The 23,107-nt window shown below is 28.7% G+C and overlaps 1 protein-coding gene across 4 annotated transcripts; it reads right to left on the reverse strand.

Annotated features, from left to right (window-relative positions):
• Window positions 1-418: 418 nt before the first annotated feature.
• On the reverse strand, window positions 419-22,134 carry LOC108767342 (uncharacterized). 4 transcript variants are annotated; one of them, XM_018517154.1, is made up of 28 exons: window positions 21,980-22,134; window positions 20,414-20,917; window positions 19,175-19,489; window positions 18,815-18,986; window positions 18,462-18,722; window positions 16,260-16,865; window positions 15,762-16,076; window positions 13,855-14,034; window positions 12,968-13,393; window positions 12,040-12,131; window positions 11,802-11,950; window positions 10,063-10,173; window positions 9,281-9,625; window positions 8,817-9,031; window positions 8,375-8,487; window positions 8,154-8,295; window positions 7,937-8,037; window positions 7,372-7,547; window positions 6,433-6,719; window positions 4,921-5,128; window positions 4,596-4,779; window positions 4,321-4,533; window positions 3,929-4,054; window positions 3,419-3,583; window positions 3,122-3,271; window positions 2,227-2,458; window positions 1,979-2,158; window positions 419-688 (listed from the first exon to the last, which is right to left on the reverse strand). In XM_018517154.1, the coding sequence occupies exons 1-28, from the start codon at window positions 22,046-22,048 to the stop codon at window positions 552-554; spliced, it is 6,174 nt and encodes a 2,057-aa protein (XP_018372656.1). In that variant the 5' UTR covers window positions 22,049-22,134; the 3' UTR covers window positions 419-551. The 4 variants fall into 4 exon arrangements, with proteins under 4 accessions (XP_018372656.1, XP_018372655.1, XP_018372654.1 ...); XM_018517153.1 differs by having other exon boundaries at window positions 3,419-3,580; window positions 15,762-16,865; XM_018517152.1 differs by having other exon boundaries at window positions 15,762-16,865.
• Between the last annotated feature and the right edge of the window lie 973 nt (window positions 22,135-23,107).

Raw genomic sequence — 23,107 nt, forward strand, 5'->3', positions numbered from 1 at the left:
GTCATTTTGAATTGAATCGGATCAAGTATATTGAGACTATTGTGCGTGCGTGCATGCGTGCGCGCGCGCGTGTGCGTGTGTGTGTGTGTACATAAAATAGGTTCAATTATATAAAAGCCACAGAAAATCAGCAATTACTGTAGAAAACGAAGATGTCTTACAAAATAAACTGCAAATTAATAAAATTACTTTGACTGTTTTATTATTATTATTTCTGTATTTTATGACTGATATTTACGTTTTATTTTACAAGTATATCAAAGTGCACGTAAATACCAGGATAAATTAATAAACGGATGAAAAAAATGGACATGTATTATAATATAACAAAATAAGTATCTTATTTACAGATAGAAAATTACTTACAGATAGAGCATTATCATTTATTTTTTATTGTTAATACGGTTAATATGGTCCATTTACCAAATTAAAACTAATTTCGAAAAAATTGGTGTTTTGTGAGAGACATAATTAGCTTTTTGTAAAAGAAATAACAAGATGCACAAAAATGTTTATGCGTGCGTGATTGCAAATTTTATAATTTCAACATTTTATCTACCTACTAGCGATTCTCTAATTTTTTTATCAATCCAGCGACGATAATACGCTATACGAACGTAAACTCCAGGTCTATTTGCTTTGCCGCAATGTTGACCCCAACTAGTTATCCCGTACAAATTGAAAGCTCCTATTATAAAAAAGAATATGAATTTTATTATAATAATACTATTATTACTATGCAAGTATTAATTGAACATAACAAAATACAATATTTTTTATTTTAAAACAGAATTCATAAACTTTAATTCTTGAATAAAAAATGATAAATAATTATACTGTTTTTTGGATATGAAAAGTTTATATATTAATATTTTCTAGGGATGGGAAAGTTACTTTGTAAAAGTAATTAATTACAGTTACAATTTTTCTCTTTCAAAAAGTAATTAATTACCGTTACAAGTTATTGACTCTGAAAAGTAATTCGTTACAGTTACAGTTACTGAAAAAGTAACTTTAAGTTACTTTTAAGTTACTTTTTTCATCGGAATTTTTACTAGTAGTATTGATACCATTAAGGCTGTATTTAGAAACGTTATCCAACTCTGCCTTCAAGTATTGTTTTACCCTTGTTTTTCATCTAATATTAAACAAGGATGATATACACGGGGTCATCAGAGTAATGCAGCCTAGGATAATTAAAAAAAAAGACTGGCTTACATTTACATGTTATACAATTTTATTCAAAAAGATAAAAAAAATTGTATGGCAAAGACGTTTTTTCGTTAAAGTAATATAAACACATATGAATGTGAATATGAAATAGCACACATATACAACGTTTTTTGTAAAAAAAATTCTTTTTATATTCAGCTAAAAGTTGCAAATAAATTCCAGCATTAATCCAAAATGGTCTACAACCGTTCACTGAGCGCTCTTGCATTTGATTGGCGGATTCCATTAAATCCAAAAATATATTATAGACCAAACAGGTACAAGAGTTCATTGAACGCTTCAATTAAATTTCTTTCTTCTGATTAATCAAATGTTTCGAAGTATTTGTAGCGCCAAGTGGACACTACCGCACACTAAATTGACAAATAAGTTTAAAATATATAAAATAACTATGAAAGTAATTATTAAATTAGTTACTAGTTACTTAAAAGATGTAACTAAATTAAGTTATAATTACAGATGGAAAGAAAGTAACGAAGTTAAGTTACAGTTACTGAAAAAAAGTAACTCTAACTGTAACTTCGTTACAAGTAACGAGTTACTTCTCATCCCTGAATTATTTTCTGAACTTCACTCTATTATTTGCCCATCTCCTATATTACATAAATGTTCTTTTATAATTGCATTCTTTATTATTTTACAAAATTCTATATTATATGAGCCGTTATTGTATACAATTCTTTTACTAATTTCACACACAGTAATTATAATTAATCTATTTTATATATAATTATTTCAACATTACCATTGTGATAACATGCTAAAGGACCTCCGGAATCGCCATCGCATGTATCGATACCTTCATCAAGATATCCAGCACACATCATTCCGTCACTTATGGCACCTTCACCATAAACATAACTAGCTCGGCAAATTGACTGATCCAACAAAGGCACCCAGCCATATCGTAAATCTTTCGATTGCGCTGCAAAAGGATTTATTACATCTTATAATATTCATTTAAAGTAATTCTCTTCAGTATTTAACACCTACTCGTCTTGCCCGTTTCAATACTGCCGAATCCGCTGATCGTGCAATTCAGTCCAGGCGGATATTCGGCATTCTCAGCCGGCAAGCAAATTGGCATGATATCTTTGCCAAGCGGGATGCCGAGACCTTTAAGTAGAACCAAAGCGATATCATTGTTCATTCTGTGGCCTTTACGAAATTCTTCGTGTACGTAATAATCTTCGATGTTGGCTTCTATTTCCGTTCCTTCGTGTATCTGAGGATATCAAATATGATTTAAAGTGTAAAGTGTCACATATTTAGCAAATGTATACAAAATGCCCGGTAAAAAATTTTTTATGCATAAATATGTATAAATATGTATAAACATACACAAATATTTGTAAACATATATATTCATACATTCCTCTTTTTTTTGTAAAATTACTTTTTAGTGTAATAGAAATAATAATAGTAATGTAAAAACATAAAAAATAATTAAAAGGATAATTTTCGCATTGTTCGTTTAAAAAAAAAACAAGTTTGAAAAAAATGTAAAAAAATGCTCATACACAGTTATGCATAATTTTATATATAATTATACACAAGTAATTTTTTTACATTTCTTCAAACTTGATTTTTTCTAAAACAAATAGTGTGAAAATTACCCTTTTAATTATTTTTAATTATTTTTAATGTTTTTCCACATTACTATTATTATTTCTATTACACTGAAAAGTAATTTTACAAAAAGAAGAGGGATGTATGAACATGTATGGACATATTTCATATATGATTACATGTACATGTGTTATGAATATTTATGTATGTTTATACATATTTGTACATATTCATGCATGAAAAACTTTTTATCGAGATGTAGTAAATGTTCTTGGGGATTCAATGATATTTTCATTAGATAATAATTACGTTCACTTACATCCGTGTTATAATCACCCGCACGAACAAAATATGTGCCTTTGTTGTAACCTTCTAAACAATGTGCCGCTGTTAGCACGTGTAGAGGCGATATAATAACAGCACCGCACCAATGATTTGATCGACTGTGCCCTCGAACTCGAATACTAGCCTAAATATTATTTAACAATCTCTTGTATCATCAATCTCGCTGTACATCTGACGCAATATTATTTTAACATAATGAATATAAAATGATAATTCTTCTCTAATTGGTTACCGTAAAAATCCAATAATGTTTCTTCTAAAAGTAGCTTACCTGCCAAGGATAAGTGCCTTTTGGTGCAATGGAGCCATGTACTACTTTCTGAAATATTAAATCTTCATCGCTATCGAAATCTTTGGCACGTTGGCCACAATTTGATGGAAGCAGCTCGTTAATATTTTGTTCCGAATGTTCTTGGCTGTTTATCCAGTATGACTGCTTAATAAAAGTAAAATTAAAAAATAAACAGCAAATCATATTAAAGTTATGAAATTTTGTCTACTTTGAAATTGTTTTAAATAAATGCAATCAATACAACTTATGTCAAGTATTTATATACTGTGTATATATTAAGTACATTGTTATGTTACATTTTACTGTATATCTATTAAGTAAATTCAAATATTAATTTAAATAATTAAGCAATTTACATATACTTCTCTGTACAAATATGTTAAATTTTAATATTATTGTTCAATGCGTAATCTAACAGGAAAAATAACTTTCAATCTAAAAAAACATAATAAAATAAATTAAGATACAATAATTATTTGTTTTATTTACTTCGGCATTGTTAACATCTCCAGGTGAACAAATTACACCTGCGTCCTCATTATGATCGCAATTATGTTGACCCCAGTGATTATGCTCACATCGATATAATTGCGATTCATTTCCATGACAGAAAACCTTTTTTGTAAAAATTAAGAAAATTATCTTAGAATAAGACAAAACACACAGTAGGTAATACTATATATTTTTATATTATTATTTATATTAGTCATTATCTTCTTCATTAAATTAATTATCATCGTGATATGCTTAAAATATATTGAAAATATGTTAAATATGTATATTTAAAGAAATATAAAATAAAGTAAGATAAACAAAAATTTTTAAATTAACAAATTTCTTTTTGCAAGAAGTCAAAATATTTTATGCCACAAATGTAATACCTCATCGAGCCATATTGGTCCTTGGCCAGGTCCAAAGAAACCGTTTTTCTTAGCTATTGCGATACCACCATATCCTAAAGATCTACAAATGACTACTGCCGTAGCATTTGTAAAGTCATCATCGCACACGGTACCCCACACGCCGTGATGACGCACTTCTACTCTTCCTTGTAGAGAATTGCTACCATTCGCCAAGCGCAACTCAAATGGTGCCTAAAACCAAAGATAATAAAAGATATGCAAATCTATTTCTACTTTTCTTCCAACTTTCTTACATCGCAATATTCTGAACTTTCATCGGAGTGATCTGGACAATCGACCACCTCGTCGCAAATGAAAGGAGTCGGTATGCAAGTTGGACTATTATCACATTTCCAATAACCTTCCTGACAAGTATTGACTGCGGTCTTACACACGATCCCAACAGCCTCTTCCGGTTGACAATTATGAACTCCCCATCTAAAAACAAAAATATATGTATAAATAATTCAGTTACGTTGTGCCAATTTTAGTGGAATTATTATAAGCGATGTACATGCGACGCGACATAGCGATCGATTGTCAACATTACAATAAATAAAACAAAACGTCAATTTTTACCCGTTAAAATCGCATTCGCGTAATGTAGTTTCGTTTCCACGACATTTCAATTGATCTACCATAAATCTCGTTGGTGGATCGAGATTTCCGTAAAATCCACCCGGTCTAACTTCCAAAGCTCCAAGATCGAAACCAAGCTCTTTGCAGATAACATCAGCATTGATCATACCAAAGCCGTCGTCACATACCTGGCCCCAATGTCCTAGAACTATCCAACAATATAGACATTGAGTAAAATTATAAAATAAAAGAAAAGAATGTGTGAGAGAGAGAGAGAGAAAGCACTTTGCTCTAAAATACGTAGTAAAAGTTTTCGGCCCGAAATAGAAGAAACGTTGAAAGAAAAAAACGGCGATATTATTTTTCAATATCATCTCTCTTAAGTTCAATACACTTGGTATACGAGTATCTCCATGTCTTTAAAAAGAAACTGTTATCCTTAGTCTCAAAATGAGTCTCGACGGCTATTCAATTAAATAGCCATAAATGGCTATTTAAAGTTTTTAGTCGGTGTGAAATCTCCTCCCTCGCAAGTCTGATTTTAATTTAGCGAGCAAATATGGTAATCGCTCGGACTGTAGACCTTACAATCAAGATTTGGCCCGAGCCGGGACAAATTTTTTATATATAAATATAAATGGTATATAATTATAAAAAAATGTATACATATATATTTATATATGATTATATATATTATATGGGTAATCATTGTTTTCCCTTTTCCCGGGCGACTTATATACTATTATTTTTTAAGTGCATGAAGATATACCAAAGTGTATTAAACTTAAAGGAGGTTATATTAAAAAACAATAATTGCTTTTTCTTTTTGTAACATTTCTTTCATTTTGGGCTGGAAACATTTCAATTTAACTATTTATTTCATCCTTTCTTTGCAACCTTTTTATAAAAAATATATAGATAGATTTTATTTTTACATATCGCATAGTTACTTACAGAAAAAATATGAAATATAAAATAAATTTTAAAAAAATTAAATCTAAATATATGTGACACAATTGAAAGGGAGCATTTAAACTAATAACACAAATAAAAATAATAAAGTCTTTGTTATATTACGTTAAAATATGCTACATTATATTTTTTGGAATTATTCTGCTACATACAATTATTATGCTACATTATATTTTTTGGAATAAAGATTCTATTTTCTGGAATAATGATTTAAGATTGCGTATTAACTACCACGCTGACTCTCATTCGTCCTGATTTTTTTTTATTTTTTGTTGTTGATGCTACATTTACTTTTTATACAATTTGTTTACTTGAATACTTTTCATGTATTCTTGCAATTTGTCTCTGGTAAAAATTTTTTCAAATGTTTTCATATAATTTTTTAGAATTTCTGTATAAACAAACAACGAGCGCCAACTGAAATCTGTTGGAGGTCATGATCTTAACAAAATATGTTATAGAGATCAACAATAGATGATCGGATCTGATTCCTCTATAGCGTATAATTGCCGATTTTTTTATCAAGGGTATAATACTTACTTTTGACTTCTATTCGACCTTCATAACTATTATTTGCACCAGCTAAGCGAATACCGTAATCAAAATTTTCAGCTGTGCAGATATTCTCATCGCTGCGATCATCGCAATCATTTTTGCCGTCGCAGACTTTTGTTTGATTTATACACTTGCGATTATTGCAAATATACATGCCATCACAGTTCACGCTTCTCTCTCTCATTTCATAATAATCGAACTCTTTGTCAGGTTTGAGTGCACCAGTCAAGCCAATGTTACTATTACTCAATAAACACACGTTACCATCCAATCTGAAACAGAATATGATATCTTTTTAAATAACTGTACATCATAAAAAGAAAATAATTAATCTCAATGATCACAATGTAGTTGTTAGGAAAAGCCATTTTGTTTTTACGCAGCAATTATACAGAGTATAAAGAAGAGAATAAATTTTAAGAGCGAAAAAAAGTTCATATATCCGCAAACCTATTGTTATACTGAGATACAGCACGAATGTTTATATTAATAGTTCATGGCCAGACATGTTGGTGCGTGTATTAAATAAAATTGAAGATACTTTGAACATTGTATCTTAGTAACAGTGGGGGTTTGCGGATATACATTTATATAAATTTTATATAAATATATATATATATATTTTTCATATTTTGGCGTAGGGATTTCATCCCATATGTTTATCCTCCCTCAGTCACACTTTATATAAATTATATATCTTTTATAAATAACTTTTATATAAAATATGCTAAATATACTACTAATATTTTTTATTATTATTTATGACTAGATAAATGTTAATTAAATAAATTTGCTAATTTAATATTTAACTAATAAAATTTTCTTTGTCTTAATATCGCTTCTCATTAGATATATGTTGCATATAAATCAATAATTAAATATAAATTAAATAACTTAATAAATAAAAATAACTTTCAAACAAACTTATGGTTAAATGAGCGACAAGTAAAATCAGCTTCTTTGCATCTTAATGCGCAGGTTTTTAAAGGTGTATTCAACCATTTCTCGACATCGTAGCCCTCAAGTTTATGTTTTGTAGATTTTTCAAAGAGATTCAGATCCAATATACATTTTCTTTCGTCAGCCCCATTTGTACAATCCTAAATAACATTACATTAAATGTTATAATAATTATATCATTGATCTTTACTTAAATAAAATAAACAATAAACACAATGATAAGTTTATTAAAATGTTAAGATTCTTTTTTTAACATATAAATTTTATAAACATAGTTTAATAATTGGCAACGTGTCAGCAAACTCACATTTTATTAGTTGGGTAGACAAGTTAGGGGAGAGGAAAAATTATGTAGAGCGGATTTAGAGATCAGATAATTAATTTAAATAGATAAATAAAATAAATAAAGTGCGTGTAGAAGATATAGAAGGATGAGCGAGATTTTAAAGTAAAAAATAGTGAACTAAGTCCCTTTCTTGGCTATATGTATATGCTGAAGTGAATAAATATATTCTATTCTATATCTCACCTCCTCTCCATCACAAACCCATGGAGATGGGATGCACTCTCCTGGCGTACATTCAAAATGTTTAGGCTTGCATTGACCAGTCAACATAGATCGTTTTGAATCTAAAGAAAAAAAAAATTAATTTTATGTAGTATATTACAATCTTTATTTTTATCCCTTTTTTTCACTTTATTGAAAAGATTTGGTATCTACTGATATATTTTAGTCAAATAGATACCAATACTTCCACAGGCAGGAATATCGCAATATTCACGCTTTCCGGTTCCTATAAAGCACCACGGTCTCGATTCTTTTATTGGATTAGGATTTCTGCAATAGTTATGCATTTCCAGTTTGTCTCGAATTTCTTTATTAACAACCTAATGATAAAAATTAAGTTATTCTTTGATTTAATGGAAAGCATATTTTTAGTGTGTATACATATAAAGGTATATCTACATTTATACGTAATTGATGTACTATTCTTTCATCGGCCCACGAAAGACATTCATTTCCTGATATTGTTACATTGGCTTTGCCAGTGTATTGATTTCCTTTCCCATAAACGCAACCTAAACAAATAAATAAATTTGTAAATTGCCTTTTTGTATTTAAGATATTCGTCATAGTAGATATATATTACAAAGTCTCTCTCGTGCATTTACTTTATGTCACATATTTGTATATTTCAAATCAATTTTAAGTAAAATTCGATAAAGCATAGCAACATTATTTTTATAGTACAAGAGACAAAAGATATTATTAAAAATAATTTCTCGCGGCTTCTTTGTGGTCTAATTTCTCATACATCCATATATTTTAATATATATTATTATTTATATATATATATATATATATATACACATTGTTTATTCAATAATTCTTTATTCTTTAATAATACCAATATCATCATAGGGCCTTTTGCAAATAAAAGAATGCCCTTTCAAAGTAGTTGCACAGTCTTCAGTGTCCCAGAAGAAGTAATCTGTGTCACAAATTGATTCAGATCGTTCATGACACGAAAATTTCCGCTTCATCACAATACAAAGAGGACGAGATCCTACCCATGGTGGTTGTTCCGTATCGTTCATCCACCCAGGCCACCATTTTGTAAATCTAACAAAATGTTTAACAAAAAATTCAAAAATATAATAAGACATAGTCCTTTTAAATTTATTTATTTTTAACAGGATGCAAATAAATTTTTCGTTCAAAAAAGTTATAATTAGCTTGATAGAAAGACAAAAGAATATTAGTAATATGTTTTATTATACATATAAATATTATAAATATTAACAATAAAAAAACGAATTTAACATTTTGTAACAACTTAAAAAGAAGCTATAGGTATTCTAAGAATCATACTTAAATTTAGCATGAGCAGAATCCGCCCAGATCCATAAGGTGCGACCCATGCTAGTAAAACCGAAGCCGGAAGTCATAATTGAACTAACTTCCGGATACGATTGCAATAGCCATTCCGAAACAAAGTTATTTTCCGCCTGATTAGTAATGTCAATGAGTCGTGCATTCCTTCGTTTGCAGTATTCCAATGCTTCACCATGATTAAATCCACTATCAGGATCAGCTAAGTGATAGCATTGACCATCATGAGGTATTTCGTCCTTGTAACAATGTGCGATACGATTAGGAGTACATCGCACACCAATTGCATCTCTATCTATACGGCACTCTTGGTTATGTGTGAATCTAAATTATTATGATTACCACGATAAATTTTAGAGTAACAATTTTTATTACAATTTGGGTCGACAAAAAACATTGCAAATAAAAGATATAGCCATAAACTTAACAAAAACAAAAAGTATTAATTACAAATATTTTGCTATTGTTATGTGCATAAGAAATCTAGATTTTATATAAAGATTATGCGTTTCGCGGGTTTTTTCCGTGTTCAGATCCATTCTTGGAATGCCAAAGTTTCGTGCACCTTGCAGTCCACCAACGAAACTTTGGCATTCCAAGAATGGATCTGGACACGGAAAAAACCCGCGAAACGCATAATCTTTATATAGAAAGCACCCGTGGAAGCCTCAAAAATATTATCAAATCTAGATATTGTATTGCCTGACCATCTTTATTCAATAAAAAGAATATTTATAAATCTCTGATAACTCATGTCTTACTTGCATGATTGAAATCTGGTTTCATTGCCGAGACATGTTACAGTATTTGCAGCGATCCAAGTTGGCATATTATTACGATTGTTTCTGCCTTGCCAAGCCATTTCTGCGCCTCTATAACGAATAAAATACAATATAGTTTGTAGAATATTACGTTTCCCATTGCTAATCATTTTATATCATCATCCCAGATAATGAAAGTTTATGATAAATAAAAACGTCGAAATATAAAATATACAGGATGTCCGGTAAGCTTTGACAAAGCGCTCGTGTGTGGATAGAGCGGAAAAACTGAATCGAAAAGTCCTCTATCATTTTACAATTTTCGCAATAGTCAACGAGATGTTAATTTCCAAAGATTGTCGAATAAAATCGACGCGAATAAGACAACTTTAAGATTTTTTTTAGAGTTCTTTATGAAATATCTTAACGAATTGATGTTTCTTAAAGAATTCTTAAAGGTATCTTAAAGTTGTTTTATGTATGGATTTTAGATATTCTGCTTATTGGATAACTAAAAAAAATTGCGGAAATTGCAAAATGGTAGAGCACTTTTCAACTTAGTTTAGTCCGCTCTACCTATACACAAACGCTTTGTCAAAACTTATCGGACACCCTGTGTGTGTGTGTGTGTGTGTGTATTCACTTGTTATTTTTTGTGTAACTTTTAATAATTGACTTTCGATTTATGTAATATATAATATAGTGGTATAATGTTACAATAATTATTGATATCATTAATGATAACATTATGTTATTAGCGATGCAATATTTTTATTAATTATAGTTGTAAAAGGCACATGAAGTGTTTTTACATCTATTTTACTTTGAATTCACTGTATCAACCTGGTGTAATATTGATACGAAATTCACTGTATGATTGTTACCAGATGCCATGTAATTATTAGGTGACGTTTAAATTCGACTAACATCAAATTCCAATGATCATACTGTTTTGTACCTACACCTTTACTTACAATTATTCCATTTGCCAATATATGAGATAAATATGCTTATCATAATTTAATGGTTTAACATCCTGCGTTGTTACCGGTAACTTTTTAAATTTATTATTGAACATTGAAAATGACCCGATAGGAGTCGAAACGTCTATACGAATTTTTAGATTGTTTATAATAATATTGTTACACACATAATATTCTGAGTGGTTCTTAGCCCTTTATTATATTGTTTAATTTATTTAATTATTCGAACCGTTATTATTTATTGAATTACATTATAATTTCTCCTGTACGTCACATATCATAGTGCCAAAATAAGTAAAAATTGCTCTCTTTTGCAACTATATATAAACGCGAGTTTCTCAAAATTGTGATGTGATGGAACAATCTGCCTATACAGCACACTTTTTTGAGAGACAACTTGGAACGACTTTAGGACGTTAAGGGACATAGGGCCGTTCTGTGGATATCTTTAATTAAAACATTCCTTGAAAGTCTGTGGTGTATAAGTGGAATTCGGATTTGTATCAACGTCCAAAAAACTAAGAGATATGACTGATTTCGTTCTGATGTTTCTTTGTTAAACAATGTCGTTATATATAGATAAGAAATCTATTAAAAAAAGATATACAAAGCTACTATGTCATTAATTGTCTTTACAGCCATTTAATGATATCGTAGATACTTACATATATAGCTAATATATAATAATACAGATACAAATTTACAAAACAGTTTCAATACAATTTTTTAAATAGAATAATTTTTCGTTTTACATACCTGCTATATCCGAGTTGTCTACATAAAATATGAGCTTCTTTTAAAGTCCAACTATTTCTAGAATCACATACAATACCCCAACCAGGTAACACACCTTGTACCTCAACGTAACCATTGCTCGGCCCAGAACCGTCTCTCAAGCGAATAATCTATTGATATATTAAATAAAATGTTTTTTTGTTATATATTATAATTAAGATTAAATTTTTTAAATTTATTTTTATATAAATGTTCTCACCTGACCAGATATAGGCGTTAGTCGAACGGACTTTTTTGAATGAGTTAATGGATACACTGGTTGCACGTAATAAACTGGGAATGACGGCTCTTCTACAATAAAATTAATTATTATTAATAAATTGTTATTAATTAAAATTAATTAATAATAAAAGGTTTATTTACTTATATTTTATATTTATTTATTTAGCTATCACTTATTTGTGGATCCAATATAGGATGTATAAATATACAATATGATTTATATTGTTATGTATATTTGATATATATTTACACGAATATATTTTTATATACAAATTTTTCCCCAAGTTATAATTAAAGTCATGCGGAAGCACAAAAAGCGAATACATGCAAAAGGATAAAACCAATTAAGTTAGCTAAACAAATTTATGTAAATAAATACATATAATACATAAATTTAATAATATAATGTATAAATAATTCTTATACATATAGTGAAAAAGTATATAAGATTAAAAATAGAAAAGTTATATTTTAACTTTTTAGTGTTATCTAATATCCATGAATAATTATTGTGTAAAAAATGTTGCACATAAAATACATATTATAAATATTTAAAACAATTAATAAATAGCGATTAGTAAATAGAAAGATTTAAGTTAGCACAGTATTGATTTTAATCATCGGCTTACAAATTCCACATTGCAATATTATTCTTTGCGACAAAGAACGATAATTTTTTATATTCCCTGCAGAAGCTTAATCTAAAGTAAAACAAATTTATTTCATTATTGCATCATATACTTTGAGTGGCATAACAATGCGCAAGAAAGCAATTACGAATAAATCCATGCAAAAAAACAATTCAAGAATAACTTACCAAAATTTATTTTTTACGCACACGTGCGAACACTCACTTTATAGATAAAAACACATAAATTTATATAATTTTTAAATCATTAACTTACCTTCTTGAAACGGGGCTGTTTCTATATTAAAAAGTTCGATATCAGTATTTTTCGGACCGATTTTCATAATAACCGATGAAGCCGTCGTCGTCTTGGTCTTATTTTCGAAAACCAGTCTAGGCTTCCAGACGTTTTTGTACAATACATCCACGTTGTAATCATTTATTTCAGGTTCTATAATATTTGGAGGTCTAAAATTTACATTACTTGTTTTCGTATCATTATCACTCCAATGATCATCTTCACGTTCAATTAATTCACTAGATAAATTAAAATCATTTATGTTATCAGAATTATGCAACTCTTTTTTTCTCGCAGTATTTTCAAACTCTCGTCCTCTTCTTGACAATTCAAGTTGTTTATTGGAAATTTTCTCTGTTGTTGTCATCAGCGTGGTCGTAAACAAAGTATAATCATTTTCAGAATCTATTAAGAAGAAATATGTAGTTTTAACAAAACATTCAGATGTATATTGCAAAATTTAAATATGCAATTATTATACTTATTAACGAAATTATGGCATAAGCAATCAATCCAATTAATTGAAGTAATTTTTAATGAATATATAACTAGCTTATAATAGTCCCTAACGCACGTTACATTAAGTGACAAATAATAACTGCCCGTTTTTGTCGATAGTTAAAGTTTAAATGAGAGAGAGAGAGAGAGAGAGAGAGAGAGAGAGAGAGAGAGAGAGGGAGGGAGTATATATATATATATATATACATACATAGAAAATTAAGAATTAAAGATATGATGATAACATAAGTTCAAAACAATTGAGCATTAAAAAAAAATCAGCAAGTAATGTGAAATAAAATTAACCCTAAAAGTAAGTTAAACGGCCAAATAATATATTTCAATGTAATAACAATAAATAATTATACTATTAAAAATGTTGTTCCAATTGATAGGTTTTTGAGTACTATGCGATTGATGGCTCTTTGAATGCTTCTGATTATCCTCAATTTCTTTTGTGATGTAATGACCTTTTATGCCATTTGCATTGATATATACTCCATTTGGATAAAAGTTTGATCTCGGATGTTCAGTTGTATTCGTAGATTCTACAAATTACAAAGCGTCAGAGTATAATTTTTAAATAATTTTGAGAAAGTATAATGAACTAAGCATTTGAGCTATTTCAGTATATATATCTTGTACGTATCATATATACATATATTTATAAATTTGTATTTAATATGTAATTACCGCCAAGCAAATAAAAGAATAAAAATTAGAAAGCCACTTACAAACCTAAATTTATTTGATTCTTTGAATTTAACAAAACATTTGTTTTTAATGTCCACTGTGCGGTTTTTGCATTTGTTTCTTTATTAACTGTGCTTTGCTGATATATATTTTTGCCAAATTGCTATTGTAATTTATCATCTTGACTGGCCATATCTATGAGATATTAAACTTTCTCATTCATATCTAGTTAGATAATAAATTTTATGTAAAAAAAATACTTTTTTTAAAATAATAATAAGCTATGAATACACAAACATTTCGAATTTTTTATGTATATAATTTCCGATTTATAAATTTAATTCTAAACGCATACACATGGGTTTCCCAAACCCAATTAAAATTTCGTTTGTTCCGTACACAAAAAAAAAGAAAAGGGAAAGTTCCGTTTTTTATAACTTAATATAATACATAAATCTTTTTGGTATTACTATGCAGATATATTCCTAAATCTTAAAACTTTAAAATAAAAAAAGGTTCTAAATATATTAATTTAAATCAGAGTTACAATCTATCAAAGTTACATTGGATCTTCTGGACCTATGGTGTGTTTCCAAAATTTTTCAGACGCTATATATGTCTGGAATTAATTATTTATATAATATTCACAACATTGATCTATAGTATTGATATGTACGATATAAATTAGGGATATACACCGGATCGTAAAATTACCGGATACCGGATATCGGATATTCGGACAGAATGTAACGTCGGATTAACCGAGACAATATTTTCTAAAAAAAGCCTATATTATAGAAAAAAAGATATTATAGCATCATTAATATGCATATTTATTTCTAGAATATTTGTATAAGAAAAAATCAACAATTTAGTGATATCAAATTTCAACCGGATATATTCCCGGATACTAATGATATCCGACTATCCGGATAGTAAAAAAGTGCCGGATAATACCGGACACCGAATACTTTCCGGATATCCGGTGCATCCCTAATATAAATATTTTATTATACTTAAATGTATATAATGTATTTATTTACTTATCTTTCTGTATACATTTTTAATTTTTCATGAAACATGTCAACATGCAATATAATTTGCATGCATATTATTACATATGTTTCTTGCATCATAATTACTAAGAAGCAATTTTATCCATTTACATATTTGTATTATTTCAATGATTCATGCTGATAATAACTTAATTGTATGTACAATTCACGAAGTTAATTCATGCAGCATGCAAATATTTACCAGTAAAGTTTGCAACAGCACATTATTATTAATTTGTATTATTATAACTTGTACAGTGTACTAACTATAACAAATTTTTTAATACAATTGAAAATAATAATATATAAATTCAATAAAAATATCTAATAAATTTAATTAAAAAATTAATCTAATCTAAATATACAATAAATACACATAAATAAAATATTTTTACGTAACAATCGTAATCACGAAAATATTAATTAGATATCATAATTTTATATACATATGATTTTATATAAAAATATGCAAATAAATTAGTGATTTATTAAAATAATAAACAAGTTTAATGTTAATTTTTATTTACCTTGATCCCACGGACGTGTTTGAATTTCCATCTGTACTTTCTGTTGATCATGCCACGTACTCGGGTTAAAAGCAAAAGATCCATTTGACTGATTCCAAGTCGTATTTTCTTGTCCTATCCAAGTAGGAGGTAATCTATCTTGTCGCGATTTATTCTGATTTGAATTTTTAGTAAATTTATTATTATTACTATTATTTAGCAAAACATTTCCAGGAAATGAAAAAGTATGATTAAAATTAGGATAATATAATCCTGATACCGTCCAATTATAATCTTGCTTAGTCGGATGCAAATCATGATCGGTCCTTTGACTATCTGATAAATCAGAAACGTTAGAAAACTTTGTTTCGTTGTGTACATTAGAAAACTGACTGTTTTCATTATATCCTTTAGAAGGAAAATATGGTTGATGTCGTCTTTGATCTGTTTCACTCGACGCAACATGTTCAAAATAATGATGATTGGGATTATGAGGATCAAAGTGCCAATGACTATCACCTGCATTTGGAGTATATCCTTGGTATCCTTGATCATATTTTTGATCACCAATAAGAGTAGTAGGATTACCGGAGTACCAATTTGGATTTACTGATGGATTTGATGTAGGTCCATAATTATGATAATGATGATGGTGATGATGATAATGATAACCAGGAGGATAATGTCTATGATCATAATGATGATTTTGATTCTTATGTTCGTACGACCACGATCCTTCTGGACGATCGGAATGATAAACTGGTTGTGGATTTTGACCAATTCTATGGTTTTCCATCCATTGCCTATCTTGAAACTCGTAATTGTTATCAAAGGATTGTCTCAAATTCCCATTACTTGGTTTCCATTCTGGACGATGTGGTCCATAATCTTGATATCGACTTTCTCTATGTGCATGGTCATGATCATGATAAATAACATGTTCAGAACGATCATAAAATGGCCTTGGAGTTGTCCACGTTGGTATCCAAAGTGAACTTGAAGATGTCGTAAATGGTTTCCAGGTTGGTTTAAATGTTGGACTTAGATTTGATCGTAATGTAGTAGAAGCAACAAGTGGAATCCAAGTACTATCTCCTATCCTGTGTACCTTATCATCAAATTTACCTATAATTCAAAAAGTATGAATTTATTATGATTATTTTTAGAATATTTCAGAAAATATTAATTAATAACAGATCCCGTTAAAAATAATTTATAATCGTTTAATTAACGTATTCCGCACTGCGTAAGTCACCAGTGACTATAATGGTGATAGACCGTCCATTCAAACTGTTTGACATTTTGGTTATAAAAAGAAATGTAATTATAAAATAATTTTCATGCATGAATGCATACATTTATAATATGTATACAGAATGGTTCACTTAAACCAAACACTTCGAATATTTTACTTATTTCTGATGATACAAAAAATGTTTCAAATGAAAATGGAACAGTTTCAAGAGGGACGTTCAGAGACGTTCACGTTGTTTTTTTTTTTTTTAAATCGAAACGCCAAAAAGATATGAAAGTCACTTCCATTTTTTTAAATGGAATTATACGATTTTTGTACATGGTAGATTTCTCTAATTATTTTGCATATAAAAGGAAAGAAGAGATATATAAAAACCAACCGTTTACGATATATTTTATATTTTATTTTAACATATGTTAATATTAAATGTTAAATATCTCGTAAATTATTGGTTTTTTTTAATATCTCTACTTTAATATGTTTATATGCAGAATAATTAGGAATTATATACTATGTAAAAAAATCATATAGTTCTATTTAAAAAAATGGAAGTGGTTTTCATACATCTTATTGGCGCTTTTATTTAAAAGATAAACAACATGACCAAAATACATCGAAATCCACTTTCATCTAAAATATTTTTTTGTATTTAAAAGTAAGTAAAACATTCAAGGTTTTAGATTTAAGGTGTTAAAAAATTTATACTTCCCCTGATGTTTATAAATATATATAAATCATAATTTCAGAAATTTTTTAACACTAACTTTTTAAGGGAGCATTTTTCTATCCATGTTTATAGGAAATGTTTTGTTTAGAATTAAATTTTCTATAAAATTTCAAAATTTGCTTAAAACGTTTACGGCTTCTGTATAATAAACACAAATAATATATTTCGGGTTACTTGGTATTTCACGTAGCGTATTCAACAAGTCACTTAAAATCAACGTGATACGGAATACATTAATGATTGTTTGGTTCTATTTAATATTGATTGTTATGAATAATATAAAATTTGTCAACACATATATAGACTTAATTACTAATATATCTACATATATATATCGTACATATTATTAGTTTTCTTAGAGATAAATACTGAAAAAGATTACGTCTAACGGAGTGTTCTAAATCAGTATGTGATTTTTTGAAATTATGTAATTTAAAAAGTCATGTAATGACATGTTTTTTTCTTCTATTTCTATTATTCAATTCTTTAAAATTCGATAACTATAAAATCACATGCGATGGATAAAATTATTTCTCATGTGATTTTTCCAATTACATGATTTTAAAAAAATCACATATTGATTTGGAACAATTCGTTACGTGATTTATTTATCTTAGGTTTCGTTATGTAACTTTATGACGTAGATCTTTTGTACTAGAGAATATAATTGCAAGTTACTTTAACAAAAATGCTAATTTGCTAAAATTAACAATTTGCATTATTATTGCAATTAATGTACCTGTTTTGCAGCTGGGTACGTTATGTGGCCAATCACAAACCGTTGTAACAGGATTGAAAGCTGTTCCAGGACCACAGTCCATTATGTAAGTAACACCATTTGCACATTGAAGGAATTTTTTACACGTCTCCGGATGGGGCAATAATCCGATGAAATCCGCAGGACATATAATTTTCTTGGCTTCGATATATTTCGCACTATCGTATTCAAAATTAAAATTTGGAGATGCGAGTGGTACTTTTTTATCAGACTTGAAAATATCTATATATAACAGAATGCATTTAAATAAAACTTTACATTATTTTTATGATAAAACAAATTATTTTTTCTAATAACTAATCATTTATCGCTACCTTCACAACCCTTTACATTACGCGGCCAATCACATATACCAATAATAGGATTGAAAACTGTTCCAGGGCCACAACTCATAATATAAGTTGCACCGTGTGCGCATTGTACAAATTTCGTGCAATCTCCATGATGTGGTAATAAACCAATTAAATATGGTGGACATTTTGGTTCCTGTAAAATGCCAAATAAATCGGTAAAATATGATCGATATGCGAAATGTATATTAAAAAATATATATATATATAAAGAAATGATTTGCTTAAATCAGACACAATATATCATCAAAGTCAATAAATTTGAAAAATAAAATAAAATTCTGATTTATAATTAATATAATAATATATTGTAAAAGAACGCACTTGCAACTTCTCTGATTTTCGATTAATTTGGAAGACAGAATCTGGCTCTTTGAAATACGCAGGTTCATTCTCATAACATTTCACTTTGTGCGGAAAATCACATTCCAGAGTATCAGGATTAAAATGAGTGCCTGGAGCACATGGTTGAACAAATGCACGACCCTTCCAACAATTGACGAAGAATTTACAATCTAGTGGATAAACAAATTGTCCTGTGGAATTGTTGTCAGGACATTCAACGCCTAATTGAGGATTATATCGGGCTATTTTGTGCTGCGATTTTCGTGAAAGAAGTAAATTTTCTTTTCGTGGTTTCTATATGTAAAAAGATAAAACCGATTAATGCAAATATCAAACAAATACGTGAAATAAAGATTGAAATAAATTAAAAATGCTTTTAAATGTTCTTTAACCTTAAAACTTTAAGTTCTAAAATTTAGCTTTATATAAACTTTTTTTATTTAAAACGTTATACATCAAAGTTTATTATACATATATTTTTCAAATTTGTATGTTATATATTTAGAGAAGTATAAAGAATCATAAAAAAAACATATAAAGGTAATATATAAAGATTTTATATCTCAGTAAAAATGTTTTGAGAATAAAATTATTAGATATCTTGCACAATATCTTGATACATGATTAGGATGTGATTTAGTTTTGAGGGTTTTGCCAAGAGATGGCATTAATGTCAGTGTTGTCGAAGACATTCCAACCACAGTTATTATTTCTTAATGCTTTAATGTTACTCCATGATATTTAATCATTTATTAACAATAGATGCAGTAAACATCGTGTTTATACATATATATCATTTAAAAAATGGAGCTTCCTAAAGAACATTTTCAAGCGTTGCTTTTGTTTTATAATCAGAAGAAAACGGCGACTGAAAGTTATAGAACTCTGATAGAAATTTATGGTGATGTTGCTGTATCAATTAAAACATGTGAATATTGATTATATCGATTCAAAAGTGATGATTTCAATGTTAATGATCAAAGTTGAAAAATGCAGTTTTGCAAGCATTATTGGACGAAAATCTAGCATAATCCACGTCAGAACTTACCAAAGAATTAAATGTTGATTGTGCAACAGTTATTAAACATTTTTTACGTGTGATATGTTGTTTAAATAAATTAGTTAGAGAAAGAAAACCCTCAAAATTAAATCACACTCCTAATACAAACGATATTATAATGCATGAATAATTCTGTTTAGATGTACAAAAAGAATTACCGTGCTGTCAATATCTACACCTTCATACAAATCTTCATTCTCAAATTCTACCTGCAGTTTTTTGTTCTCATCATTTTTCAATGATTTATGTTCAAAATCAATCTCGTTTTGAGGTCGAGTGCGAATTCCATATTTTGATTCATTCTTAAAATATCCGTAATTTTTATCAGATTCTGTAAAATCTTCGTACTCAAAAGGAAATTTCAGACTTTCTTGCTGTTCCAATTTATCAAATCTGAAATTACGCTGTTGTTCTGGAACTTTTTCAGAAATATATTCGGGAATATCAATTTGCGTTCTTTGTTCAATTTCACTACCCGAAGTCTTCCGCCAAGGGCTCCAATTCTTTGTGCTAGATTTGGATGTAATATTATCCCGCAATTGATGCCATATTGAAGAAGGAGATGTTGTTTGAACACGCGATACTTTCTCAGTTGAATGCCAAGGAAGTACTAATTCACGACGTTCTGGCGGTTTTGTAGTTGTTAATCTTGGATCATAAATCTGCGATAATAAAAATTGTCAAAATAATATAAAAAATAGTCTTGATTTTTATTATTGAAATTCCCAAATAGGTTAACATTTATACCAAATTTCTTTGATTTATTATCGTGAATAAAATCTACTTATATACTTTAAAATTAATTAATAAATTTGATTACAGTGAATGCAATAAATTACATATCAAGTAAGTGAATAAGATATGTTTAATTAATAATTTTTTGATAATTGCTTATAGTTCCTCAGTTTTTGTCGAAAAGTATATAGGTACCTAAATTTCACTTAAAAAATTAAGGTTTTGCCAATTGATATAAATTAGTCATATTTATAAATATTGTACTTTGTCATCAATATTATTATATTTTTATATATAAGTATATACGAGAATATAATAATAATTACTTATTTTTAATTATATTGTATATACTTTACCATAGAAAAAAAGCTTACACATAATTTAAAAAATTTTAGCAATGTAATTAATAAAGAGTATTTTAAGAATAAATGACAGAAATTTTAAGGAAACACACGTTTTCAGTTTTCATCTAATTATACGTTTTTACAGTCTGATTGACACATCTGGTAGTAAATTTACATTACATTTCAGACATATATTCTTATATAACAGGCAATTAATGGACGCAAGTAAAATATTTTATAACCCAATTCATCAGATTCTGATTTCAAAACATCAGATTATTTATCACATACTAAGTATCATATTATTATTGCATTGATAAAGTATATATCATTGTTTTTATCAAACTTTTAATTTAAAAGTAAAGTAAATTTTCTTACGTCATCAGTTTTAGAAAAAAAGAATAAGCAAAAATTTTGTATTACAAATTCGTATTTCCATATATATTATTCTAAATAATAATAAAATATTAATACTTTTGGTGACGAACCAAAAATTTACCAGTCTTTTTACTTCAATCTTAGTTAATCTAGTCTGCTATAATTCAGACTATAATTTTAAACATAGTGTCTCTTGTTTAAAATAAAATTGAAATGGCTACGTAAATCACAAAAAATCACTTGTAAGTAAACAATCCCACCACATACCGCGGTAGAAAAAGCAGCTATATAAAAGAGGCAGAGAGCAGCGAAGAAATAATTAAAACACGACGTCATTTTCGATACTTCCACAATACACCGAGCATCGTATTGTACTGATCTCTGGCTCTTTCTAAAATCGTGGCACCGAGCTTGAATGCTGATCGGCGTCGCTTTATCCAAAAGCAGATATTGATATACTCGAGGAAACAAGTGCTCTGATTCATGAAAATCGAAGAGTTATCAGCTAGAAGGGTTAAAGATCATCTCAACAAAAGATAGTGAAACAAAAAGAGAAAAAAAACCTCTCGGCTTGAAATATGTGCTCGCGCACACGCATATGCACGTAGAACAGAAAAAAGGATGCCGGCAAACACGAGAGTCGACACAACAAACAAACAACTGCAAACAGAACTATTTGCCAATTGACGGTGCGCGAGCAAACTTCTGCTCGTTGATGATTATTGCAAGCTAGCCTTATAAAGAGACCGACGCGAGGAACACGGATAACACGGGATGAAAAATGGATACAGTTGCTATTTCATACGGCCTTTTATTACAGTCTTTGGAACCTCATCACGGAGACGAAATGTATTTACAATTTATATATCGATTATTTTAGCTCGACTAACTGTTGAAGAATTTGAAGTCGTAATTAATGGACTCACGTCAGTATGAATGCAAGTTAAAATAATTGCTTCGAAAACGTATATATTCGTATTATAAATATAATATAGGCTCTCTGCCTTTAGCGGCTTCAGCTTGCATTTCCGCCGTTGCACATCATATAATACAGTAATCCAGTACCTGATAATACAGTCCTCCGAATTCGAGTACATTGTGTAAGATTTTCCGCCCTGAGCAAAAAAATAATATTATCCGACACTGATTTTGTCTTTGGCTTACAAAGTATCATTTCCAAAGTATTTTTTGATGCTGAAAAAAATGCTGTGTTTAGAATTTATCTATCACGTCACATTTCTTAGAAATTAGAGTAACATAGGCAAGAAATTACGATTTTAGCCATATTTACAGGGGGGTATTAAGGAAATTTTACTTTGTCAATTTCGTCTACACTAACTTAAAGTGCTTTTACTTTGCTCTTTTGTCTTCAAAATGATTTTTTTATTTTTGTAT

The sequence above is a fragment of the Trachymyrmex cornetzi genome, unplaced genomic scaffold, assembly GCF_001594075.2.
Source record: "Trachymyrmex cornetzi isolate Tcor2-1 unplaced genomic scaffold, Tcor1.1 scaffold67, whole genome shotgun sequence".
Lineage (NCBI taxonomy): Eukaryota > Metazoa > Arthropoda > Insecta > Hymenoptera > Formicidae > Trachymyrmex > Trachymyrmex cornetzi.